The 27,477-nt window shown below is 43.8% G+C and overlaps 1 protein-coding gene across 2 annotated transcripts in view; it reads left to right on the top strand.

The window, feature by feature from the left end:
* The first annotated feature begins 1,667 nt into the window (after positions 1-1,667).
* LOC101395489 (carboxyl-terminal PDZ ligand of neuronal nitric oxide synthase protein) overlaps positions 1,668-27,477 on the top strand; it is a 283,171-nt gene continuing 257,361 nt past the window's right edge. For both annotated transcript variants that reach the window (XM_004424825.3, XM_004424824.3), the window contains exon 1: positions 1,668-2,192. In XM_004424825.3, coding sequence (XP_004424882.3) covers positions 2,088-2,192 — 105 coding nt within the window. In that variant the 5' untranslated portion in view covers positions 1,668-2,087. The remainder of the gene's footprint in view (positions 2,193-27,477) is intronic.

The raw sequence follows: 27,477 nt of genomic DNA, 5'->3' as shown, positions 1-27,477 counted from the left end.
GTAGTTACTTAAGGTCTTGCCTTTAAGTTGTTGAGTTCCTGTGCCAGGTTTTAGAGAGTGCATTATGATGCATATTAAAACCCCTGTGACATTCAAAGAGTCAAACATGCCTGATTAGACTTTCATGTCCTGTATCTATAAAAAGGTTAGTGGTGCATTTCCTCAGTGCAAATTATTTTTGGCTCTTACTAATATTTATGAATATAATAAAGTCTATACAGCATAATGTATGTAATGAATTTGTTCCAGTCACCAGCTTGCTTTTATTGAAGGAGATATTCCAGAAGATGCTACATCTTGACCAGTAATTTCAGCAGATAGGGAGTAGGCAATACACAGGAAAGGACAATAGGACTTTAGCACTATGGGACAAAATGAGAAATACAATCATGGCAATAATGCATTCTCTTATACTAAAAATTTATCATGGAAATGATGTAGGAAGACACGCCTTTTGCAAAAGGTTTCATTGTGATGCTTCCGTGGTGTTCCAAGCCTCGCGTATACAACAAGCAATCAGTGTTTGGTTTGCGAGTTGCCTTGGGTGGATATGCCCACAGGGCATGAAAAGCAGGTTTAAGGTGATGAATTCAACAGGAGCTGACCATTTGGTCAGTCATCTTGGGTTGGACTGGCTTTGGCACTGGCTTCTTTGGTTGCTTTTGGTGACTTTGGGGTAATATTAAGTAAATGTAAATACATGTGCATCCCAGCTATCATCTACCTCTGCCTGTGGGGTTTTGACAGATACCGAATATTTGGTCCCTAACTCCTCCTACGGCCCCTTCATTTGCACATTTTGCACGGTTAAGACACTGAACATACAGTTCATAACCTTTCCATTATACAACCTTTTCTAAGTCGAAATAATGAGGCAACCTTTCTCAAAAACTCTTGATGTAAAGAAGAAAAGTGAATGGGTCTCTTCTCAATAATAGGCATCTTGAACTTAAGCATTTACTAGGATAGGAAGAATACTACAACAGCCAGAAATAACTTGGAAGCTCATGTATCCAAACCCAGTCATAGAAGGTTAAGTAGAATAAAAGGGTTCTGGATTCTCTTGCCCTTAGGTATCGTTATTTGCCCATTTCCACAAGGCTGACGGCTTTTAAATATTAAAACCATCCCAAAAGGCATCCCACCCCCCCTCCTCGCCCCATTACACAAGTCACAAATCACTGCTCAAAGGAACAAAATGCGCCTGCGATAGTCCCCCATTTGGGTGCAGTCATGATTCTGCAGAGAAAGGAGAGTCTCAGAATTAACGAGCTGGATATATTTGGGCAAGGACTTGGGCCTTCCCGGTAAAACATAAAAACAAAACAATCAACACCGCCCCTTCCCCGCCAAAAACAAAAACAAAAAAGCCGTGGCGCTGCTGCTGCTAACTCTTAGCAGGCCGGCTCAGAATTTGACTGTACCAAACAAAAACAGGACCGAGCTGGGGTTCCTGAGGCGCCGGCCGCCTAGAGCCAGGGCGAAGTTCCCCGGGCCGGGCTGCAGGCGGCGCGGGCACGGCCGGGCGCGGCGCTCCCGGGGACTTTCACCTGCTCGGCGAGCAGCGTGGGGGCGGCCCCGGCGGGGGCGGGGCCTCGGCGCCCCGCGGGAGGAGCCGGCCCGGGCCCGCCCCGCAGGAGGAGCCGCTGGCCGGCGGCTGATCTGGCGTCTCCGTGACAGGCACCCCGCCGCCGCCACCGCCGCCGCCACCGTCGCCTTTTCTTCCTCGGCCCGGGCCGTCCTCGCCACTGCTCCGGGGCCGACGAGCCGCCCAGTCCCGCTTAGGGCCGCGCGCCCACCGCTCCCCTCCCCCGGCCCGGGCGCCGCGCCGCCCACTCCCGCCGCGCCTCCCCCGCGCCCTCCTCGCCGGCAGGAATTGCGCGGCCACAGCGCCGCCCGGCCCTCCGTGCCGCTCCGTGGTCCCGGGGCCCGCAGCCGCCGTGCGGCCAGGGCGCCCCCCGCCCCGCGACCCTCAACCCGTGCTCCCTCCACGCGCCGCCGCGCCCGGCTCCCGCCTCCCCTCCCCGGAGTCTCGCCAGCCCCTTCTTGCAGCCGCCTCTGGAGGACCGGGTCCACCGCGGGTCACCATGCCCAGCAAAACCAAGTACAACCTTGTGGACGATGGGCACGACCTGCGGATCCCCTTGCACAACGAGGACGCCTTCCAGCACGGCATCTGCTTCGAGGCCAAGGTGAGGGGGCCACGGGGAGGGTCCTGCCCGGGAGGGAGCATGTCTGAGTGGATGGGATGCACAGCCATCCTGGACGAAGAGCTGGTGGGTTAGGCTGATTTGGGGGCCTTTCTGTTAGGGAAGGTGACTTCCCCTCGGTGTAGAATTCCGCGGGCTCCTGCCCAGAACTGCTTAAAAGCAACTGGAAAGTTTGAGCGGTATTGCTTCACCCCCCTCCTCCCACCTGCAGACTCCCCTATCCTTACCCGCCTGGGACTGATCGAGTTACTTCCCGGGGCCCTCTTTCTGAGGAGGAGAGGCCAGTGGGTGAGCGCAGCCTGGACGTGGTTCTTAAGAATCAGGGAAGCTCTGGTGTTATTTACCTGCTAGGATCCCATGGGAGAGGTGCTTTCAGGAAGGTCTCTTAAAGGGGGAAATTCCCGCTTCCTGATTGAGGAAAAATAATACAGGGGTGTGTTTTTAGATTCTAGTTAACCAGGTCAGAGTCACTTCCTAAACGCCTGATTTGCCACGACTCCTTTGCAAGTGCCGGTCACTGAAGTGGGGGTTGGGTGTGGGGGAAAGCTGCCCATTTGCTAGTTTTGTGGCGTAATGTTTAGTTTCAGCAGCTAGTGGGGAACCGCTGCTGGAGAATTTAGCAGGGATGACTGGAATTTTCAGCGCTGAGGCCAGAGCCCCAGGTCTTGCGGGAGGGGGCGGAGCGGGAGCCTCCGTACTGGAGCATCAGTTGAGAATAAGGATGGCCCCAGTGATGCACTTCCCAGAGTGAGGAGTTCTGGTTTCTGAAATTACAGCTGGGGTTCGTGCTGCCAGTTACCTGGGGAAAGTGCTTCGGCTCTTCCTTCATGCCACTTGACCCCACCACTGTGACATAAAGACCCGGGGCGCTAACACCTACTGTGTGCCTGTCACTGATAAGTGACAGGAAGTATTGCCCCTCAAAGGAGGTTGTGTCTTGCTGGTTTTGGAACAGCAGTACTTTCGATGTGGAGACAATTTTACTCTTCGTTCCCTTTTTCTCCTTTATGACTGTGTAGATGCAGCGTGTTAGCACCTTGTGCAAGGATTATTCCATCAGGTGGCTATTCAATTTGTGACATCTTTTGAGTGTCTGATATGTGCCTAATGCGGTTAGTTATCTTAAGATTTTTTCCTTCTCATGGAGATGTGTGAATTGGTGAATCTTACCTTTTTTTTTTTCCCTGAATAACCTTCCCCCACCCATATTTGCTAGAGCTAGGAGGACACCCCCCTGCCCCCCCAGACATCGAAACCTGCGGTGAAATGCAGGGCTGAATTACTGGGTATGGCTAGGACCAGAGAGGGGCTGTAGCCAAGATCTTATCTTGATTCTCTCAGAATAGACCTGGATGGTCTAAGATGGGATGTTTGGGTTAAATTTTGTCTGGGCTTGTTGCTTTGGTGAGCAGATTTTTTAAAGTGTGAGTTTTTATCACAGTCATGATTTAGTTTTCTTGGACATACTAAATTGGAAAATTGGCTTTTGTCTTGTTTGGTTCACTAGTGCTCTGTTTTGCAAGAATGAGGGTAAGAAGAGAGATCAGCATTAAAGTGTTTTTAAGCCTTTTTATTCTTTTCTTACAGTCTCGGCATTTGGTCCCAACTAGGTCTCAAACCCTAGCATGCATAAGAATCACCAGGTGAGAGTATTAAAAAGTCTGATTCTTGCCACCCCCAATTCTAATTTGATGCCTCTGGGGGGAGCTGGGACTGTGTACCTTCAACGAGCATTCCGGGTGATTTAATGCAGGTGATTGGGACCAGACTGAGAAATACTGGTGTTGAGCCTTGCCTCCAACTTGCTGGATCTTACCCTCCCTTTCCCAACATGCAGTTTCTTTTCTAAGCGAATGTCTGGGGGCTGCGTGATATAGTTCCTATAGTAACTTCCCTGGATTCACACACAGTGGTGCTCAATAAGAGGAGGGGGCAGCCACAGTTGGTCTAGGCAGTGTTCCCAATGCAGATCTGAGACGTGGGGGACCAAGGGTTCTGCTTGGAGAATGGCTAGGTAGAGAAGAAAGGACAGGGCTGACTTTGAGGACTGAGTCCTAACTCCCAGCTCTTGGTAACTGATGCTGGACACCAGCACATTCAAACCATGTCAGCCAAGATCTGAGTAGAGGTGGAAGCAGAAGCTTTTCTGTCTCATGTGTTCCCGGCAAGCCCCTCCTCTGACTGGTTTCCGCATCCCTCTAGAGCGGTGTCCATGGAACTGCACAATCACTGGGATTTCAGGGTTAAATCCACACCACACTCGCCCAGTGTTTCGGAAAAGCACAGGCTGTAAAATGTAAATGTGTTATTGCTGCCTCATCAGATAGCCTTGGAAAATGAGCCCGGGTCTTTCTCTCCCAAGGGCTGGCAGTTTTTCAGAATCAACATTGGATGGAATGACTCTTTGCATGGATGCTGCTCATTTTCGGGGTTCTGCAGAGATTGAAAGCCTGTGGCTGGGGTTGAAGGGCATCTGGGTGCCAGAGGTTCTGTGCACTCAAAAAAAAAAAAAAAACAACCCATGCATTTAATTATCAAGCAGAATCCTAGATGTTTTTCACCTGTAGTATTTCATGTACTTCTCACTGCTTCCCTAGAGTTGGGTCTCCTTATGTCTTATAAATGAGGATATAGGCTCAGGGAGGTTGTTGCTTGCTTTAGTGCACACAGCTGTGCATGGCAAAGCCAGGATTAAACCTGGGAGCTTTGACTTCAGACTCCTAAATCCAGTGCTTATTCATTTAATAATTTTTATGGAGTGTTCACTCTTTGTTGGGCAGTGGTCTGATTCACGGCTCACTGGTGGGCCTCAGGTTGCTGGCCTCTTGGACTCTGATGCAGGAAATTATTCAAACTTTTAATACTGGGCTGTTTCCCGATATCCCCTTGGGCTGGGAGCTGCTCCTAAGGGATACCCACTGTCCACGTTCAGCGTGGGCACCGGCTCGCTGATGGTTGCTGGTGGGTGGGTGCTAAAATCTCACTTGGCTTGAAAGCTTGTGTGGCCTCTCTGTATCTGCCTCTCCCTCTCCCAGAATGTCTTCCTGGTGGCCGGTGCCATCAACTGACTGTCTCTACTTGCTGGATGAGAAGGAGACTTCCAATGATGATGATGCAAAGGATAATAAGAATATTAATAACATAGTGATGCCTTACATTTGTAGGTGATTTTTGATTTGCGTGGGACTTGCACATACAAAGAATTTTCCTTGTATAGAAACAGGAGCATTAGTGTTATCTCCATTTTTCAGATGAAAAAATTGGGGATCAGAGAGATTAACGTGTCCAGAGTCACAGAAGTGATAAGATGATAAAATAATGCTTATAGCTGATATTTAGTGAGCACTTACTCTGAGCCAGGTATTGTTCTAGGTGCAGTCCCATTTAATCCTGGTCCGTGGTTCTTTCCTGGTCCTGAAGTGGTTGCTTCCTCTGTATTCATAGCACTCATTGCCTAGCTCATTCACTGATATCCTCATGTGTGGTACAGACTGGCAGAACTCGAAAGCACCTTAGCTCACATCATTTTACAGATGAGGAAATTGAGGTCCAGAGGGGAAGTCATTGACCCAAGGTCACATATCTAGATAAGAACAGATTCAGGACTTCTCTCTAGTTTCTTGGCTTCAAATTGGTTTCAGTTACCTATTACTGCTTCACAAACTACCTCCCAACTCAGTAGCTTAAAACAACATGATTTAATTTGCTCATCATTCGTGCGTCAAGAATTCAGGCAGGGCTTGGCTAGGTTGTTCTTCTGTTGCATGTGGTGTTGACTGGATCACTCACTTGGCTTCATTCAGCTATGGCTGGGCTGGAAGGTTCTAGAAGGCTTCACTCACATGGCTAGTGCCTTGGTGGTCCTCCATGTGGCGGTCCTCTCCACTGGGTGGCTTGGATTTCCTCATAGCATGGTGACCCTTTTACTTGGCAGCCGGCTTTCAAGAAGGAGTGTTCCAAACAGTGAAGGCAGAAGCTCTTAAGGCCTGGCCTCCAAAGTTATACAGGGTCACCTCTGCCGCATTCTGTTGGTCAGATCAGGCCATAGGCTGGCTCAGATTCTAAGGGAGGAGAAGTAGATTTCACTTCTTGATGGGGAGTGTCAAGGTCACATTGCAAGAGTGCAAGTGGGATGAGAGAGATTGCCGAAGCTGTCTTTGGATCACAGTCTACCACAAAATTTTGTGTTCTGTCCCCTCTGCATATCCTTCTTCAACAACATTGAGTGTTGTTTGAGGACTTTGTCTCATGCTTCTGTGTATAATCCCCTCCCCCGACATTGGGTACATACATAGCTGGTAATGACAAATTATTTGTCAAGTGGAAGAAATGATCAACTGTAGAAATCTGAAAGCAGTCAATATATTGTCATATTGCTGAGTGATTTTGCAGTTTGTTCGCTCTTGGTCAAATCTGAACTGAATTCTCTGGCCATATTTCCCTCCTTGCTAAATGGCTTCACTGGTTGATGGTTTCCATGATGTGGATTTTAGAGAATTTCCAATAACCCCACATGGCAGGCTGCCTGTGGATGCCTTTTGAAAACACTGACTTGAGGGCTTCCAGATTAGGACATTACCTACATTGGCTTACCATAAATGGGATACTCTAACTCAAACCTGAGCTTGTAATACATGGTAAAGAGCTCTTAGAACCTACTCCGCTATATCCTGGGTGTGTGCACTCCCCACCCCACCTCAGACTGAGGGTCCTGTCTTCCAGGATTCTGGACCAGTAAGGGGTTCAGATAGAGGGCCTGGTGTATTCACTGATGTCATCATTGAAGTGGAGGTTTATTTCACCTTATTGTGTGTTTGCCCACATGCTTTTAAATCTGTTGTTATCTTCTGCCCAGACCACTTTTGGGGTAAGGTGAGTCTCAAAGATATAGTGCTGTTCTGAAATGATTCCTGTTTTTATTTACTCTTATTTTGCTCTCAGATGTCCCAGAATGTTCTTCCACAGCTGGTGTTTGGGATTTGATGGGCAAGCCTATTTCTACCTTGGCAGTACATTTCATGATTTTATGGCTTTCAGTCACGTCTCCTTGGCCCAAAACGTCCCAGTCCATTTAATGGTCAAAATCACGCAGCCACGTGTAATGCTGACCTTTGCCTGTCATCTATCAGATGACATGACCCTAATCAGACTATTTGTTTATCGCTTACTCGTAATGCTGTTACTTCTAAGAACTCAGACTTTCAGACTGCTTTCTCTGTCTGTAATTACCTGCCTCCTCACACCTTCATTGCCTTGAGGCTGTCCTTAGGCCTCTAGTGACTTTCTTGCTGTCCTCCTGCTCCCCTGAACAGTGTGGGGCCATGCCCATGACCCTGTCTGTCCCTTCCACTTTCCTGCCCTACACTGCAAACTTGGTCTCTGCTACTTTCCCTCTTCCTTCCTGTTTTTGGAAAAAGAACGTTCTTCCTTCCTCCTTCCCATCCTTTCTTCCTAATAGCTGTTGATATATAATTCACATACCATACAATTCGCTAATTTAAAATGTACAATTTAAGTAGTTTTTAGTATATTTGTAGATATGTGCAACCATCACCAAAGTCAATTTGGGAACATTTTCATCACCTCAAAAAGAAGCCCTGTACCCTTTAGCTATCATCCCTCTATTCCCTGATCCATCCCAGCCCTAAGCAACCACTAATCTACTTTCTGTCTCTAGATTTGCCTGTTCTGGACATTTCGTATAAATGGAATCATATAGTGTGCGAGTTTTTTGTGACTGGCTTCCTTCACTTAGCATAATGTTTTCAAGGTTCATCCGTATTGTAGCATGTAGGAGGACTTCATGCTACAACCTTTTGATGATCAAATAATGTTCTGTTTTATGGATATACCACATTTTGTTTATCCACTCATCAGTTGATGGACATTAAGGTTGTTTCTGTTTTTTAGGTATTATGAAAAATGCTGCTATAAACATTCATGTACAGATTTTTTGTGTGATAAGCTTATATTTCTTATGGGTAGATAGTTAGGAGTGATTTTGTTTGATCCTGTGGTAACTATGTTTAACCATTGTGGAACTGCCAGATTGTTTTCCACTGTGGCTGCACCATTTTACTTTTCCACCAGCAGTGTATTAGGATCCTGATTTCTCCACATCCTGATGGACACTTGTTATTATCTGGCCTTTTGATTCTGGCCATCCTAGTGGGTGCGAAGTCATATTTCATTGCGGTTTTGATTTGCATTTCCCTGGTGAGTAATGATAATAGAACATCTTTTTCATGTGTTTATTGGCCATTTGTATGTCTTCTTCGGAGAAATGTCTATTCAGATCCTTTGCCCATTTTTAAATTGGATTGTCTTTTTTTATTATCATTGTAAGAGTTCTTTATATATACTGTATTCAAGTCCCTTATGTAGATTTGCAAATATTTTCACCTATTCCATGGGTGATCTTTTCACTTTTTGTTTTTTGGCTGAGGAAGATTTGCCCTGAGCTAACATCTGCTGCCAATCTTCCTCTTTTTTTTTTTGTTTGTACGTGAGCCACTACCACAGCATGGCCAGTAACAGACAAGTGGTGTAGGTTCGTGCCCGGGAACCAAAGCTGGGCCGCTAAAGTGGAGTGTGCTGAACTTAACCGCTAGGCCACCGGGGCTGGCCCTCACTTTCTTGATATTGTCCTTTGAAAGACAAATATTTTTAATTATGATAAAGTCCAATTAATTTTTTTCTTTTTCTCTCTCTCTCTAAGACCCATCTGCCCTCCATCCCCTGCTAGCTGGCCTCTCCTAAGTCTTTGTTCTTTACCCCATCACTCTCCACCCCTACCTTTGCATTGTTCCATCGTCCTCCCTACTGGCTCACCCCTCTCTGCCCAGGAATATGCTATGGCCTTCCCTGTGTGAAAACTCTTCTCTCCACCTTTTCTTCAACATATTGTCCTCTTCCTCTCACAACTAAGCCTCGTGAGAGAGTGGTCTACTCTCCGCAGTTTCTCAATATTCATTCAGTGTCTGGCCATGTCCTTCTGACTTCTGTCCTGGCTACCCTGTGGAAGTTGTTCTTCTGTCACCCTTCTTTGTCCTCATCCTTTTTGATTTTTCTTCCTGAGCCTCCTATCCTTGTCTTTCTTGGAATACCTCATTCAGTTCTCTGTGCAGGCTCTCGGTTGGCCGTGCCCAGTTCCTCTGGCCCTACCTCCTTCTTTGCTAGCTGTCCTTCCCCTCCCTTTGACCTCTTACGTGAATGCTCCATTCCATCCTCTCCCACCTCTTCTGTTATGCAGGTTGGCTCCTGGATCTCTAGCTCCAGTCCAGACCCCAGATCTTTATTTCCAGCTTCCTCTGGCTGTCTCTAACCCAACGAACGTGTTGCCGACTCCATCTCTCAACAAGCTTGAAATAAAATCTCTCTGCTGACGTCATACTTCTTTTAATGACCCCACCATCCTCTTGGGCACCCAGGCCTGACACTTTGGAGCAGTGCTTGAATCCTGTCATGTAACAGCAGACTCATTAGCTGTTAACTGTACCTGTGGTGGTTAGGCTCTTCTCTTCTATACTCCCACATCAAGTCAGTTGAATTTTCTCAGTGACATCCATCCATGCCTCCTGCCTATTCTATGTCTTCCCACCTCTCGCTGGTTTAGATGCTCACCACCTCTCAGCATACTGTTTCAGTAACCTTCTGAAGGCCTCCATTTTATCCTATAAACTTTTGCTCTGTTAATTTTTCTGAAATATGATTATGTTACCCTCCTACTCAAAAACACTAAAAGTTTCTAAGCTTACTATATTAGAACCAAAATTCTTAGCATGATATTCAGGGCTTTTTGATTTTGAACAATTCCCTTTAATCACTTCATCCCAACCGGAGTACTCACCATTCCCTAAACCCACCCTGCGATTTCCCACCCATCTCTCAGGCCCAGTCCCCATGTCACACAGTGAAGTGGGTGTTACCAGTCCCTCCTCCATGGAAGGGACTGACCAGACCCTGCTGTGGCTTCGAGCTGCTTGCCCCTGTCTAATTGTCACCCTCCCACTGTCACGGTCCCTGTCACTCTGCTCCCTGTGCCTTCTGCAGTGCTGAGTGCAGTGCCTTGCGTATAGAAAATGTGTTTCGAATGAGTGAATGGAATTTCTGAGATGCTCCCTACAAGGACTGCCAGGGCGCTCTGTGTCTCCCAAGAGTGGGAGATGCCTCAGCTGGCTCCAGTCTCTTCCCGACCGTTTCTCCTACTTAGGCCTGCAACTCTCAGTCCCCAGTGACCTGAGGGCCTCCCCGGGGATCCCAGGAGATATTCCCCACCGCCGCCTCCCAGAGTGCCACTCCCTTCCAGATGAAGTGTTGAGTAAACATTTTTTCCTGAATTAAATGGCATTTCAGTGATGGATGTGCAGTGGAATTGGAGTCTTTGCTTATAGAACTTATGGCCAATTTCAGGAGTAGATAATTGTCATTTATTAATAAAAAACATGTTTTCAACCAGTTGTGTTCTCGCTAGTGAATTGATACCTTTCTCCCCCCTAATTCATTGTTTTTTTTCCTTTAATTTGCTATTTTATAGTTTTTAGGACATGAATTTGGTTGGCAGCATAATATAACATGGATTCAGGAGCCACACTGTATTTGGGTTCAAATCCTGGCTCTGTCCCTCACTTGCTGTGTGACCTTGTGTGAGTTACTTAACATCTCTCCTTTAGTATCCTCGTCTGTAAAAAGAGGCAACCAATATCACATACCTCTTAGGGTTAATGAGAGGAGTAAACCAGTGATACCTGTAAACGCCCAGCACAGTGCCTGGCAGAGCCCGTTGCTGTTTTTATTGTTGTTATTTAGTCCCACAAATTGCAATTTGTTTCACCTGTGCATGGTTTTAATCTATGGAATTGTCATACATTCTATTCTTTTATAGATCAGAGGCCTAGTGGGGTATTATCTTCATTTTACATGCCTGCTCAAAAAATCTAGCTGTCTGATTCCTAAAGTTGCAAATCAGACAGCGTGACTACTTTGTGGGCTTAAAATAGCTGTCAGCCTCCTTGAGAAGGAATAAAAAGGGGTTAACTAGCTTCTGGTGCATGCCCCCATCACATTTGTTCCACCCTTTTAATCCTTGTTAGGATTAAAAATCACAGAATCTTGTTAAGTATGGTATGTTGTCTGTCTTCCCTGTCTTTCTCTGAATTTCTTGGATAAATATTTCTTTAAGCAGAGGTAATCTAAGCAGCAGGAATCTTGCATCATGAGATTAATTAATACCTTGTGATGCTTACATTTGCCTTTTCAATTTTTATATTCAGCGTCATGTTTCCTTTTAAGCACCGGAGCAGTGGCTTTAAAAGTTACATAAATGGCACTTCCAGCAAATTCCGTGCCCGGTGTTGTAACACTGTAGAACCCCTACTCCTCTACCCCGTATGTGGAACCCAGTTGGTATTCTGTAGCACTTAGTGAGACTTGTGTCTTATGGTCCATCCATGAGAACGGAGGACAGTGGCTACCCCATTTATTCTTGAAGCTTCAGTGCTTTCCAGGGGGAACTGTTGAAATGATCAACCTTGAGAGTTGAATGAGACCTGGGACTCCCAACCTAGGAGTGGCCCAGAAGGAGGCACTTGCCACCCAGTGCACCCTGTATTCAGAACGTTCTGAGCTCCGTTAGCCTGTGTGTGAGCACATTAGAGAGAAATGCTGTTTGCACACTTACAGAATTATCACATGTCCCGTATTCTGTGCTGCTCTTTCCTCCTGGTCTTGTGTGTGCATTTCTTGTCCCTGGTCTAGGCTACAGGCTGCTCAAGGGCCAGGGGGACTCCCCACATACCCGCCTTGTGCTGCCAACATCACAGAAAGCTAACATGATAATCGCTGTCATTTAAAAAGCACTTACTATGTTCCAGGCACTATGCCAAGCCCTTTCTATGACATGAGGAATCCTCCCAACAGCTGTGTGAGTTAAGATACTGTCATTATCTGAGTTTTACAGGTGGAGAAGCTGAGGCATAGAGAGGCACGTTAACTTGCTCACGGTCCACATTTAGTAACGGATAGATTTGCTGAGTCAAAGCTGGGCAGTCTGGCTTGGGGTATCCATGGTTAACCACTGTGCTGTGTATCTTACAAAATAGCAGGAGCTAGTGTTTATCAAGTACTCACCACGGTCTATAGTCTGTGCATGGTTTCAGCATTTTACACGTGTTAACTAATTTAATCTTAGCAGTGGCCCCGTGAGGGTAGGTGTTTTTGTTCCTATTTTGCAGATGAGGAAACTGAGGCACATCTTTGGTTGGATTGAATGGGCAAATGGTCTGTTAAAGGTGGTGGTCTGAGCCCCTCCCATCAAGGGTATGCCGGTGACCGGTCTGCTGCTGTGTGCCAGTGGGCAACAGGCCACGTGAAAAGATCTCGCTAGTGGGCCATGTTGATGATCTCTAGGTATGGAAATAAGGCGTTGCTGAGTAAGTGGGAGAGCAGGAGACCAGGCAGGAGGGGAGCTCTGGGAGGCCCTTCCTTCCTGGAGAGTGTTATTCTTTGTGGGCCCTTGCCCATGCTTCCTGTCTAACGGTGGCGTGGCGGTGCCGTTGGTGTTGCACTCCCCCTTACCATACCTCTTCCTTCTCTCAACTTCCACGCCCTCTTCCTTGCTTTTTTCAGCTCCATTTCTGAGGACCAGTTCTCTCTGCTCAGAGCCCCCAGGGTCCCTCCAGGAGAATACAAATGCTGAAAAACTTCCAGCCCAGGAGACGTTGCCTTTTGCGTTGGAAATCTCAGCCCACAGTGCACAGTGGAAAAGCCCCTTGATTGTGTCCTTTTTTTCTATCTTGAGTATAAATTCTTCCCTTTTTGTTTTGATCTCTTTGGCTGGGGAGAGGCACTCATGTGGAAGCATTTTCTTTTTCTGCCAAGAGGAAGATTAATGTCTCCCATGGGCCAAATGACAGGTGACATATTATCTCGCTCCCATGCTCTTTCCCATAAACACACATAATCTGTACTGTAACTACATTTTCAAACTGGCTCTCAATGTCTGTGGATTTTCTTTTCTTAAATTTGGCAGCCCAGGTTAAACACATTATATCCTGGGCACCCATATCCAAAGTATGATTGGAACTTTTTTTTAAAATACTATTGAAACTTTTACCTCTTGCTTCAAGGTCACTTAAATGCAGCTCCTTCCTCCTTCAGGTCAAGAATTTTGCAGCGTCCTCAAATGAGGGGAATCACCTGCAAATTCCTTTGATTAATTAAAGCATCTGTTCTCAAACTTTGTCAGAATCACCTGGAAGCTAATACAGATAGGCAGGCTTGTTGAAATTGCATAGGGCCTGGATCTCTGTGTCTTTATCACGTTTTCCATGTGAGAACCATGGAGTTGGAGCACTGGAAACTTGGCTACTCATTGGAATCACTTGGGAGTTAAGAAATTACTGATGGCTGGATACTCTCAGTGATTTTAATTCGGTTAGTCTGGGGTACAGCCTGGGTGTTGCAATTTTTATATCTTCTCTTTCTTTGCTGAGACTTTCTGTTTTTCTTATTTGTTTCAAGCATATTTGTAATTGCTTGTTGAAGTATTTTTATGAAGGCCTCTTTAAAATCCTTGTCAGATAATTCTAATATATCTGTCATCTTGGTGTTGACATCTGTTGATTTTCTCTTCTCATTCATGACATCTGTTGATTTTCTCTTCTCATTCATATTGAGACTTCCCTGGTTCCTGGAATGATGAATGATTTTTGATTGAAACCTAGGTGTTTTGGGTATTATGAGATTCTGGATCTTAATTAAATTTCTGTTTTAGCAAGACTCCTCTGCCAATGTGCTGATGGGGGGAGGGGGGTGCTGCCTCATTACTGTTGGGTGGGGGTGGAAGTCTAGATTATTTATTGGCCTCAGCTGATACCAATCTGGGACTGGGCAGGAGCGCCTCATTAGTGTTGCTCACTTGGCCTCCACTGACACTCTGCCGCCTTATAACTGGGTGATGGTGCAAGTTCTAACTCTCCACTAGGCCTCCTCTTGACATATCAGCAATGAGGGGAGGAGGCCTTGTTATCGCCCAGGTAGGGTGGACATCCTGATTTCGGCTTCCTATTCAGCCTTCTCTGATACCATCAGGAAGAAGGTAAGGTTGAAACATCTCTTTACAGCCTGGTGAGGGCAGAAGTCTAGTTTCCCCGACCTGGCAGGTAGGGGTAGAGATGGGGGTGGGGAGCACAGTTTTTTTCTGTGGTGTTTGGCTGGAGTAGAGCTGTTACTGTCTAAAAGTTTTCTGTCATGTGAGGCTGCCTCTTTCTTGGTCCTTTGGCTGGAGAAAGCAGGCTTTCCTTAGACTTCTTTTTCTCGGTGTCCATTGGTGTTTCTGGGTCTCTGGCTTCTCCAGCAACCAGTCTTGGATCTGTGACGCAAAAAGAAAACCCAGGGAACACGCCTGTATGTCGTTCTTTGGGTGCTGAGGTCCCTAGCTGGTCTGCCTTCTTCTCTTCATCTTTCAGAGTCTTCTTATGCTTGTTTTATATATAATGCCTGGAATTTTGGATTGTTGTTAGGAGGAATAGGGAAAAGTGTGTCTACTCCATCTTTCTGGAAATGGGAGTTTGCTGAACATTGGGAGTTTTAAAAGCTTCCCAGGAGATTCAAATCAAATCAAAGAGCAGAATTTGAGAATCTCAGGGTTAGAGCACTGGAGCACACAAACGTAGTTTTGGTGGAAAGACCAAGAGGATCTGGGGTCTTCCCCAAATGGTGGTCTTTATGAATCATTGTGTACTGCCTCATAAATTCTTATCACTTATTCACTTTCTTTCCATAGACTTATTTAGATTTTTTTTTTCCCTCCATTTAGCCCTTTCTTAGTCTGATTTCTGTTCCCTGAATATACATTCCTAAATGCAGGCATAGAAATAATCCAATCATATAGGAAGTATTTATTGTGCTCCTACCGTGTTTAGGGCACAGTGCTTGGTGTTGAAGTTCAGAGAGAGATGAGACAAGATAGTGACTTGAAGGAAATCACTCTGGCTGGGGAGATACTGATATGTGGAAAGACAAATACAATGATAGTATTATGTATTGAGCACATACTGTGTGCTGGGCATTCTGCTAGCTGTTTTATAAATTTTCATTTAATCCTTCCAACTATACTGCATGATAGATGTTATTTTCTCCCTCTTATCATTGTAGTTTCAAAGGCTCAGTATTAAATGCCTTGTCCAAGATCACTCCATATCCAGTTCTGGGACAAAATTGGACCTAGGATTTGGTGCTGGAATAAGGCCTTGCTTTTTCCACACGGAGGTGTTCCACTAAGCTTCTTTCGTGAGCATATCATGGGGGTACTGCTGTGATGGAGTAGAGCTCATCCATTTATATTCTTCCCCAGACCCAGGACAATTTGGGAGGCAGCTATTGTTAGTGGCTTAGTCTGTGACTTTGGAATGGATCTTGCAGGGCCATGAAATGATGATTCTTGAGGTTTTAAAAATATCACTGTAGCAGTTCTGTGGAGAGTGGGTCGGAGGGGGCAATAATAGACCTGGAGGGACTGTTCAGGAAGCTCATCCCATACTTCAGGCAAGAGAGGGAAGTGGCTGGAATTAGGGCCCATGTTCCACTCTGGAAGTTGCTAAGAGGTGTAAGGCATCTTTTAGTTTGGAATGAGCACATGTGTAAGTAAAGAAGCGAATGGGCAGCTTTTAGGTAAGTGAAATGGAGGGGAAGGGTGGTCTTGTGGTATGAATTGGGGAGAGGAGAGTTTATATGTAGGGTTTTGTAACTTTTTTTTAAGGAGGAAGGAGATAAGAAAACCATAGATAATGAAGAAGTGGCAGAGAGGTAGGAAGACCCATATCCCAGGAGGCTTTAAATACCAGGCTTGAGAGACATGACTTCATCTTGTGAACAGTGGGGAACAAAAATGTGTATTTCTAGGGGATGATATAAATATATATATTTACCTAATGCATGTATGTGTATACTCACATGCGGAGTCGTGTATTAGAGTAAATGGATAAGAGCTGTTATAAAATTAGAAAAGAGCACTGAAGACTATGCTGAAGTCCAAGTGTGAGGACCTGAACCAGGGTGACAATGGTGGGTGAGGAAATGAAGGGATGGATGTAAGAGAAATTACAAAGAAAGGCTTGATACAGCAGCCTATCTTGTGTTCATAGGAGCAGGCTGTATTTGGGAAGGAGAGTCAGAAGTAGAAAAGACAAAGAATTAAATAGTCTTTACTTCCAAGGAACTTATGTCTAAGTGAGTCGTCACAACTCAAGTGACAAAGCTTTAAACACCATCCATTTGGAGGACACCCTAATATCTCAACTGCATGAGACTGAAAGGTAGTTTAACTTGCCTCATCTCTGTATCTGGTCCAGGCTGTTCATTGTGAGTTGGGCCCTTAGCTGCCTGATGTCCTAATGTCCTGTGTGAAGTTCTGTCTTTCTAGAGCAGTCCTGATATCTTATACTAACTCAGAGTTTAGGAAGCATATTAGGCTGTCAAGACTTGGCAATTTTAAATCTGTTTAGCTAAAATGATGAAAATGAAACTGTGTCCATATGAGGCCCTCTGTGAAATGAGAAAAGAGCTGAGGGGGATGCTGGCAAAGGCTGTGAAAACATAGACCCTAGATAATTGACAATCTCAGCAAGCTGGGATGAGGAAGTCCCTTTCTCCCTGCCAACCTCTTCTTGGAAGTGGAAGTTGCTGAAATATGAAAACTTCGGGCAGGGATTCTATAAGTCACTAGTGACAAATCCATAATGGGTTTCTGAGGCTAATTAGGTTGTTTGGGATATTAGACAGCAACTTCCTTTGTGCCCTTAGGCTTTCTGTTAATACTTACTGCCTGTATTGCAGTTACTTCTGTCTTCTACAACCTGCCCCCCACTCCCAGGTGGTGCCTTCTGGCCTGTGAGGTCCTGAAACAAGCACCACGTCTGACTGACTTTTGAATTTCCAAGGCATAGCATAGTGCCTGACACATTATAGGTGCGCCATTGCTCTTGAATGGATAAATGAATAAGTGATGTTGATGTCACTGAGTATACCCTGCTTCAGTCCTCACCACATTTACCTGGTGTCTTTGCCAGGAGTGAGATCCCTAGCATGGCTCTTGCCCAAAGTAGTAATTCTGCTTGTCCTGCCCAGCCCAACTGTCATACAAGTCTTGTTGGTTTTATTTCACAAAACTGTTCTGTGGAGAGAATGTGATATTTAATGACTTGACCCTCCTGGCCATTCCCTTGGCAAGATGGTAAAGCTTTTTATGGTGTGGGTCTCATTTTTCTTCTACTGAAGGTGAACTAGCCTGTGGCCTGAAGCTGGCTTTGTAGTTGTAGACCTAGGATGAATACATCAACTCCATACTCATCTTGTGAGGCTTAGCTTGTCAAATACTAGTTTCTGCCCCTGTCTCCCAACTCTCTGTGGGTTCTTCTTCCTTGAATTGCTGTAGCATCATTTGGTTTATAATCTTAGCGTTAATTGTGTACTTGTCTTAGCATAGGCCCCATAACAGGTGGTTGAACTTTCATATTTCCTGCAGTACTGGCAGAGGGCCTAGCCATAGTGGCTGCTCAGTAAGCACGTGAAGGGTTCATGGAATTCAGCAAGGGTTTGGTTTGTCAGAGTGAGGCCGACATCTTTAGGGTCCTGTGGATGTCAGGTGCCTCATGACAGTGATGCCTTTTAGTGATTCTTTATTTTCTCTTTCCAGCAGTAGCTTAAAGTTGTTTTTCATTAAAAATATGTCTGAAGCATACACTTGAGGCTGCTGACTCACCTCTTCTAAGGGAGAAGGCCTGGTGGATTGGATATGCCATGTGGGAGGGATGTAGTCACTCCTCTCACCTCCCTATTCCAGTATACTCTTTTCTTCATAATAGTCTGTTTACCCATTACTCAATAGGGAGGCCAGGCTCTGAGAGACTGGAATGCGGCACGGAAGAGTGCTGGACTGGTTGCAGTGTCAGTCCTCTTCTTTGTTGGATCAACAGCCTTGAACAAGTCACTTTCATCTCTTTGTACTTCAGTCCCTTCGTCTGTAAAATAGGGGAGTTGACTTAGAACCTATATCTTAGATGATCTCTGAGGTCTCTTCCAACTCCAACACTCGAATTCTATTTTAGTTTTAGTCTTCTCATGTCTTCTGCAGATCATGCCACTTTCCAGTCACATCCTAATTACTTAATGTCCACATACTGGCAGACAGATCAATTAGAGCAAACAGCCAGAACCAGCAAGACCGCACGTGGTGCTCAACATGTTCCCGGCTGTGTGACGGTGCCCTCTTCCTTTGAGGCGTGGGAGGAGGGAACTTGTGCTCTCCCTTCCCTTAGCTGTTCATCAGTATGTTGCTCAAGTGTAACCTCATGTAAGCAGAACTTATTACTTGTCTTCTGTTCTCAGATATTTACACCTTTTGCTGCTCTGTGAAAGAAATCTTTTAAGTCTTAGCTATCAACTTTTCCCTATTGCGGCCGAAATAGAAGAGTTTTTTAATTTCTTTTAAAGATTGACCTTGCCCTAACATCTGTTGCCAATATTACTTTTTTCTTTTTTCTCCCCAAAGCCCCAGTACATAGTTGTATATCATAGTTGTAGAGTTGTAGCTCTTCTGTATGGGAAGCCACCTCAGCATGGCTTGATGAGCGGTGAGTAGGTCCACGCCCGGGATCCGAACCGGCGAACCCCCGGCCACCGAAGTGGAACGTGAACTTAACCGCTACGCCACCGGGCCGGCCCCGAGAAGAGTTTTGAAAAGCAGCAGAACCCTACAGGGTCGCATTCTGCAGAAAGGCACAGGAGAAAAAAGGCTGTGCTGCAATCTTGGATTTTGTAGAAATTCAAGCAGGAAGAGGCCTCTGTGTGCTTGACAGCCCCAGGGGAAGACCTGGTATCTTTTAATGCAAAATGGTATTTCAAGACCACCATCTGGGCATCTGAGATGTTAGTTTTTATTGGGTTGGCCATTGTTTCTAGAGTTTCTTCAGTGGACAAAGCTGGGAAAACTACATACAAAGAGGACGCACAAGAATGAATGTGGTAGATATAAACATACTGGTGAATTCATAGATATTTCCAATTAGAATTCAAGACTGCAAGGTTTTTACTTAACCTCTTCTATCATCTGTTCTTTCTTTCACACTAAGGATTCTGGTTTTCAAGTACAGAGGGAATGAGAGAATTGAATATCCCATAATCACTCATTTGCTTTATCTCAGAATACACAATTAACAGTCTCAGAATAACAGTACTAATACCAGCATCCATTATGATACTGAAAACAGTCCCAAAACTTTTTTTTGCATATACCATCCCTATCCTCCACCAAAAAAAATAAATATGGCTGTACTAGATCATTGTGGTGGGTTGAATAATGGCCACTTAAAAGGTGTCCCGGTCCTAATCTCTGGAACCTGTGAATGTTACTTTATAGGGCAAAAACTTGGCATATGTGATTAAGTTAAGGCTCTTGAGATGGGGAGATTATCCTGGATTATCTGCGGGGGGGGGCCCTAAATGCCATCACAAGTGTCCTTATAAGAGGGAGTTGACACACAGAAGAGGAAAAGACAGCATGATCCTGGAGGCAGAGATTGGAGTGATGCAGCCACAAGCGAAGGAGGGCTGGCAGGCACCAGAAGCTAGAAGAGACAGGAATAGATTCTTCCCTAGAGCCTCCCGAGGGACGGCAGCCTGCTCGGACCTTGATTTCTGTCAAGTGAAACTCATTTTGCACTTCTGGCCTCCAGAACTGTGAGAGGATTAAGTTTCTATTTTAAGCTGCCAACTTGGTGGTAATTTGTTATAGCAGCCGTAGGAAAGTAATACAACCATGTGGACATTACATATTGTAATATCTCCCTTTTTACCCTCACTTAGTCTTAGTTCCTCAGTTACTGCGTATTTAATACTGACTACTAATACTTATATCCGTGTCTTGAGTCATTCTGTTCATCTGAAGTTTGTCTAGTATCCTTAGGTAGGGCTCATGGGAACAGTATTCCCTGATTCTTTTGCATGTTGGTAATCTTTTGTCAAAACTGCTGGATGTAAAATCCTTCACGTTATGTTAAATGTTACTCCATCTTATTCTGGTATGAAGCTTGTTGTAAGTCTGATAATCTGATTTTTTCCCTTATAATTCATGTACTTTTCTTTTTCTTAGATGCTCAGATGATCTTTTTCTTTGAAGTCCAGTAATTTTGCTAGAGTATATCTTGATATTGATTGATCTGAGTCAGTATTCTCAGGTACACAGTATGCTCTTTCAATATGAGGTTTCAAATCTTTTTCTTTTGTGGGAGTTTCCACAAATTATTGTTTTTAGCATTCTGTTTCCTTGCTTTGGTTTTGTTCTTCGGGAATCCCTCTTAACCGGATGTTGGCTCTTCTCTGCCCATCTTCAGCGTTTGTCACTTTCAAATCCTTTTGATCTTTCTATATTTCTTTTTCATTTAAAAATTTTCCCTACTTTTCAGGCACTTGTTAGATTTATTTTTTCTTGTGTTCCTTCTAGTTTAGCTTTCATTTCTAAAATAATTTTATTTCTGATTCTTTCTTGAATTCTGTCACTTCACTTCTGAATTTTCATAATTCTAATTTGTGTTCTTTCATGTCTTACATAACTTAAAATATTTTTAGCTCATTTTGAAATAACATGTTATATTTTTCTGTTTTTTTGAATAGATATCTTTTTGGCATGCTTTCATTGTCACACATCTCCACAGATGATATTTTGTTCCCTATTCTCTTTTTCTCATAGAAATGCTTGTGCAGTTGACTTGGATACTTTTCTGTTGTTAGGTTTTATGTGAACTTGTTTTCCTGAATTTTTAAAAGGATGAGAAGTTCAGTAGCATTTGTAACGTCACAATTCCTCTTCTGCTGTTTTCATGTAGATTAGAAAAATGTGGTGGCTCTGTTTCCCTTTCTCACTTCTGTCTGAACCTTCTCTTTCCTTGGTCTCTGTTGCCTGTCCTCAATTTTGATTCTACTCCTTGTAGTTTCTCAGTGTGGGATCCTGTCCTGATGAGTCAGATTTGAGAGTCATGGGGGGTAGGGCTCCAGACTTCAGATTTCACTGTGGGCCCCTTGCCCTCCTAGGTGCAAGTTCTGCCATTTTCTCACGGTGCTCTTCAGTGAATTCCTTGGTCCTTTTGGAGTTCTCTTCTTTCAGGTTCATCGTGTGCCCGATTGCTTCCCTTTGTTTCCCACACAGACACCGATATCATGCTGGCTATTGGAGATTTGTCCCCATCTGCATGTATTTTGGGGCTTGTGGGGATGCCTTGTCACCAAATTTTGTTGGATATTGTCCGTGAGTTTTAAATTTTGCTATTTAGTTGCTCTATTTTGGTAGGGATCGCAGAAGATCCAGTAATTATATTGCCACCATTTTCCAATAATTAGGATATTACCTTTTAATTTTCACTGCAATAGGGCCAATTGCTGACTGAGATCTTTAAAGTTTTTTTCTTTTTTTTTCCCCCGTGGAGCAGCAAAAGGTGTAAATATGTGAGAACAGAAGACAAGTAATAAGTTCTGCTTACATGTGGTTACACTTGAGCAACATATTGATGAACAGCTAAGGGAAGGGAGAGCACAAGTTCCCTCCTCCCACGCCTCAAAGGGAGAGGGCACTTCACACAGCTGGGAACATGTTGAGCACCACGTGCGGTCTTGCTGGTTCTGGCTGTTTGCTCTAATTGATCTGTCAGCCAGTATGTGGACATTAAGTAATTGGGATGTGACTTCACTGGGGAAAGGGGCATGGTCTGCAGAAGATATGGGAAGAAACAGGAAGACAGAGTGGTGGAATTGGAAGAGACCTCAGAGATCGTCTAAGATTTAGGTTCCAAGTCAACTCCTTTATTTTACAGATGAGGGGTCTGAAGTACAAAGAGATGAAAGTGACTTGTTCAAGGCTGTTGATCCAACGAAGAGTAGGATTGGCATTGCAACCAGTCCAGCACTCTTCCATGCCACATTCCAGACTCTCAGACCCTGGCCTCCCTCTTAAGTAATGGGTGAACAGACTATTGTAAAGTGAAGAGGGCTTTTGTAGAGTAAATTGAAGGGTATTCACTCTTTTGTTTTAAGAAGGTCAGTGTTTGGACTAGAGAGTTCTCTTAAAATAGAGGCACACGTAATTGGGTGTTTGTGTGGAATAATTGAGGGGCAGAACAGAGGATTTCATCAGCAGTATCACAGCTCTCCCAGGGCAGAATCGAGAGCAGAACCTAAAGGCCTGACTTCCTCAGTCTCACTGAACTTTTCACCCCACCAGGTGATAAATCTGGTGTGTGTTGACATTTCCAAGAAAAGGAAGTTCTTCTCTGAAAGCTCTGTTATTCATTGAATAGTAGTTTATGACTGATTTAATAAACTGACATTTATTCATCTCAACATATATTCTCTTAATGGTCTTCTTGTTTCTTTGGCCAAGGAGATAGTAATTCATATTTGTGTACCCAGGGCCTGGTACATGATTTGTGTTCCATATATATGCATTGAATGAATCTGTGTGGAGAAATGGGACTAATACATGAAAAGGTGAACAGACTCAAATACCATGCATTGCCGAGTATGGAATAATATGCCACAAATCCTGAGAAGAAAGTACAGTATGGGAAGCCTTCCTGGATGAAATGGTACGGAGGATTGAGTACTAATCCCTGTTCTCCTACACTTCCTGGCACAAGCCCTTACTACTTCAGTACTGTGGTAGTAACATCAAATGGGGGAAGACCATAGGAAAAGTATATTTGGCCATCAGAGAAAAATGGCTCCTTGAAGAGAGCGGCGAGTATTCAGCTGTTGCTTTCTTATCTCTTACTTCTCTCACCCCTACCCCAGCCTCCTTTGTAGTTTCTCAAACACTTTAATTACTGTGTTTGGTCTTCAGATCCTTTATTTGAGATAGTTGTTATTATTTCCACTTACAGGTAGGGAAATTAGGTCCTAGTCACTAAGTGTCTTGGCTAGTGAAAGGCAATTCCACTGCGACTCCAGAGCCCCCGCTATATTGCATGCCACCTCTCAGAGCTGGTTCTGATAAAATATATCTACCCCTTCTGAGCAGATGATAAGTGAGGATGTGCTAACATAAGAAGAGGATCCTGAAAGACAATTTTGTTGTTGCAATCAGTAAGTTCTTACTGCCTTCTAGGCAAGCCAGGTACCGTACTAGGTTTTAGGGATATAACCTTGAACAAGACAGTGTTGGCTGCAAGGGTCGTGTGATGTAGATATGGTATCCTGCAAGATTGGCATATCCTGTGGACTTTTCAGAATTATCCAGGCGATAGGTGTCAATAGAGTGCTTTTTCATGTGCAGGAGGTGTTTTTGGTGGTGGGGACGTTAGGTATGTGTTAGACATTTTGTCTCTCCTTCAGGCTACATACAGATTAGTGGAGGAGATACTGTGGATATTCTTGAAAAAATTAAGCAGCTGTACAAAGCAGTTAGGCAATGTGAACAGAGCCTGCAGTGTAATTTTTTGTCCTCTAGGACTTGTGTTTCCATTGATTGTGACCAAGAAGATGGACTCCAAGGTTCCTCTGGCAGCCCACTTGTTCTGTGACTAAGACCTCAGTAGGTATAAAGTGCTTGTCTGTAACCTTCCTGGTCCTCCTCAAAGCCAGTTATGTCAGTGTGCATATCGTACGTAAGAGAGATCTGTGCTAATGGCAGAGTACATAGCTCGGCTCTCAGCTGGTGGGTGGGACTGAGTTGTTACCCCTTGGGAGAGGAAGAGGCCTTGACATACTCGTGCCTCTTGCTGAAAGTGGACTTGGCTGTCTGATGGAATGGCCCTGATGGCATCATAAACATGGGTTGGTTCCCTGATCCTTCTTCCCCTTGCTCATAATTCCATTGATTCTAATCTTCCACTGGGACAGCGGATGGCTTGGTGAGCAGGGTGATCTTTGCTTGTTTTGCAGACTCTGGTCTCATTTAAGTGTTGGTGGAGTGTGCCAAGTCAGACTTGGTAAACTTCTGCTTGATTTATTCTTCCCCTGGAGCCCACAAAACCCATAAAACAGAATTAGAGAACCAGTCCCTAATCATGCTTGTTAGGGCTAACCATAAACACAGTCTTGTTGGTGGATGGATGGTTTAATAAACATCCGCTGAGCATCTGAGCTGAGTCTGTAGGTGTGCCCTGGTCCTGTCCTGAACCTGGCTGGGAGGTGGACGTGGACACATGGCAGATTCTTGGACATTTTGACGCCGTCTCTTCCTTTCTTTTGACTTTACACTAGTTGAAGCTCAGGCTTGAATAAGTTTGATTTATCCAAGATCACACAGCTGGTTTTGGATTGAGCCTTGGCTTCTGTCTTGTTATTGGTCCCTTCCAAACTGATCCAGCTGTTAAAGTGTGGATGGGGATGAGCCAGGTGTCGCTGTCCTTTCCAGCTTTAAATCCAGCACCAGGCAGCCACAGGTCGTCATCTGTTTTCAGTGCTTCTGGGAACAGGGTCTGTTTGCTGTAAAAGGGGACTTGTGGGGGTGGGTGTGAAGCAACTCTCTTTAAGTCCATTTGTCGCTCCACCATGGGGTTCTGCAGGGATTTTATTTCATGAATGTGAGTCTGACCTAAATTTCTTTTTTCATAGCCCAGTGTGGGCATTCGGTAACAATTCTAGGAGCTGTGGCATCATAACTTATTCAAGTTTCTTAGTGGGGACTGATTAGTGACTTAGAGATGGGGTGTGTGGGTGCTATATGGCATTAGAAGATAAAGTTGGGAGACAGGGAAAGAATGTTAAATTGTCTTTTGTCCTATCTGTGTTTCAATTTCTGTGGGGACTATGGACCATTTTAGACCATGAGCCCATCTGTAAACAGGGCTCTTTATCCTCTGAGTGTGGTTACTTGTGCCACAGAAAGATGGAGGACCTTGGTGTCTGGAGACCTGTGTTTTAGTACCAGCCTTGACACGAATGGGTCATTAAGATTTTGGGCAAGTCACTTAACCTTTCTCAGCTTTAATTTCTTAATTGACAGAATGGAGTTAAACTATGCCTCACAGGATTATTGTGAGGATTAAATTACACAAGTGAACTGTAAAACACTCTTGAAAGGCTAATTATCATGTGGGATTTATTGCAATAGTCTTCGAGTCCAATATAGAAGTTGTCTCTGATGACTATAGCTAACGTTGCTTTCTCTCTTCTCCAGTCTCCTTATTCATCCTGTTTAATCCTCATTGGTGAATATAAGTTAATATTCTTAATTGCTACGAGGTGTTAGGTCCTATGTTCTTTTCCATTTTTATCACTAGCGTTTAAGGAGACTTTTAGCAAATGCTCGTAGAACTTCTTTATTCAACCAGTATTAATCAAAAGTCTTCTAAGCACAGGCTCTGCGGTGGAGATAGAATGGTAAACAAGATACTAATGGTCCTCTACACCATCTTTCTCAGGAGGGCATCTGCTTCTGCTTAAATAGGTCCAGTGATGGGAAAATCTTCACTTTCTGTGTTAGCATATTTTATGTAGAGATAGCTTTAATTTTTTAGAAGACTTCCCCTCGTATTGAACCAGTGTCTTCCAGTGTGACTTTATCAATTAAACCACGGTCAGGCCTCTTGACATGAATTTAATTTTTTTAAGTTATGAAATGTCTTAGGCATACAAAAGTATAGATAATATAAAGATCATGTAGGTATCCACCACCCAGATTAAAGAAAAAACATAGTAGAAGTCCCCTGGATACTCCTTGTTCTTATCTTCCTTCTCTTTTTCCCTAGAAGGTACTGCTACCTTGAATTTGTTTTATTCTTCCATATATTTATACTTTTTAAAAACGTATATATGTATTCATTAAGATTATATAGTATTTTTTGTCATGTTTTAAAACTTTATTTAGTAGCATAATACTCTACTTATTCTTCTACACTTTGCTTTTTTCCCACTTAACATTATTATTTTGAAATTTAGCCATGTAGCTTTAGTTCATTCATTTTCACTGCTGAGTAGTATTCCATTGTGTGGATATAGCACAGTTCATCCATTCTTCTGTTGATTGGTATTTAGGTTGTTTCCAATTTTTCACAATTATAGACAGTGTTGCAGTGAACATTCTTGTACAAATCTCTTAAGTCTCCTTGAATATAGTTGAGTTTGTTAGGTTATATACCTAAGAGTAGACTTGCAGGGCTGTAGGCTGAGCACATCCTCCACTTTCTTAGATATTGTAAGATTGCTGGAGGGATGTAAATTGATAAGCAGTGCGTACATGTTGCTTTGCTCCACACCCGTGCTAACACTTCGTTTTGGTAGCCTTAATATTTTTTGCCAGTATGCTGGGCATGAAATCTTTTTTTAGAATTCGCATTTCCCTCATTACTGGTGAGTTAGAGCATCAGTTTTTATGTTTGTCAGTTTTTTTTTCCTTATGTGAATTGTTTGTTCATATCTCTTGTCCATTTTTCAATTGAGTTTTTTGTCTTTTCCTTGTTGATTTGTAGAAGTTTTATCTGAATGCTGAACTTGGTTATGGTGCTCTTCTATATCTTTTTAAAGATCTGCCTTTCACATTTAGCTCTGGAATTTATTTTTATGCATGGTTTGAAATAGGAGTCTAATTTTATTTTTTCCTCTGTGTAGATAACCAGTTGTCCCAGCACCATTTTAGTCTGTTTATTCACTACTTTTACCATGTCCCTGCTGTCATATATCAAGTGTCTGTGTATGTGGAGGTTTGTTTGAAGGCTTTCTGTTCCATTCTGTTGGTCTCTTTCTCTCTCATTCCTTCAGAATGTCTATCTTAATTGTCATAGCTTTATTATAAGTCTTGTGGTTTGGTAGAATGATTCCCAATCTTATGGTCTTGATTATTCTTGGGCCTTTGCTTTTTCATAAAAATTTTTAGAATCAGTTTAGTAAGTTCTTTAAAATAGGGATCTTTATATTTATCAGTTTTTTCCTTTACTGATTTGTGTTTTTGAGATTTTTAGTCAGAATTACATTGAATTTATAGAATAACTTTGGAGATAATTGACATCTTTATGATATTTAGTCTTCTAATCCATGAATATGGCTTATCTCTTCATTTATTTAGATCTTCAGTCATGTCTTTCAATGAAATTTTATAATTTCTTAAAATTTTATTCATCTTTGAATTGATTTGTAGGTGTCTTATAGTTTTGGTTCATACAATAAATGCTATCTTTTTCGAACTTACATTTTCTAACTGTTGGAGGCTGGTATTCTTTGCGTTTCATGGCGCTTTCCACTACTAGCCCACCTAAAATGTTTCTCATCTTCTCTATTCCAG

The sequence above is a fragment of the Ceratotherium simum genome, chromosome 2 (assembly GCF_057802395.1).
Source record: "Ceratotherium simum simum isolate JZ-2026a chromosome 2, ASM5780239v1, whole genome shotgun sequence".
NCBI classification, from domain to species: Eukaryota; Metazoa; Chordata; class Mammalia; order Perissodactyla; family Rhinocerotidae; genus Ceratotherium; species Ceratotherium simum.
This window is presented reverse-complemented; position numbering and strand designations above follow the sequence as displayed.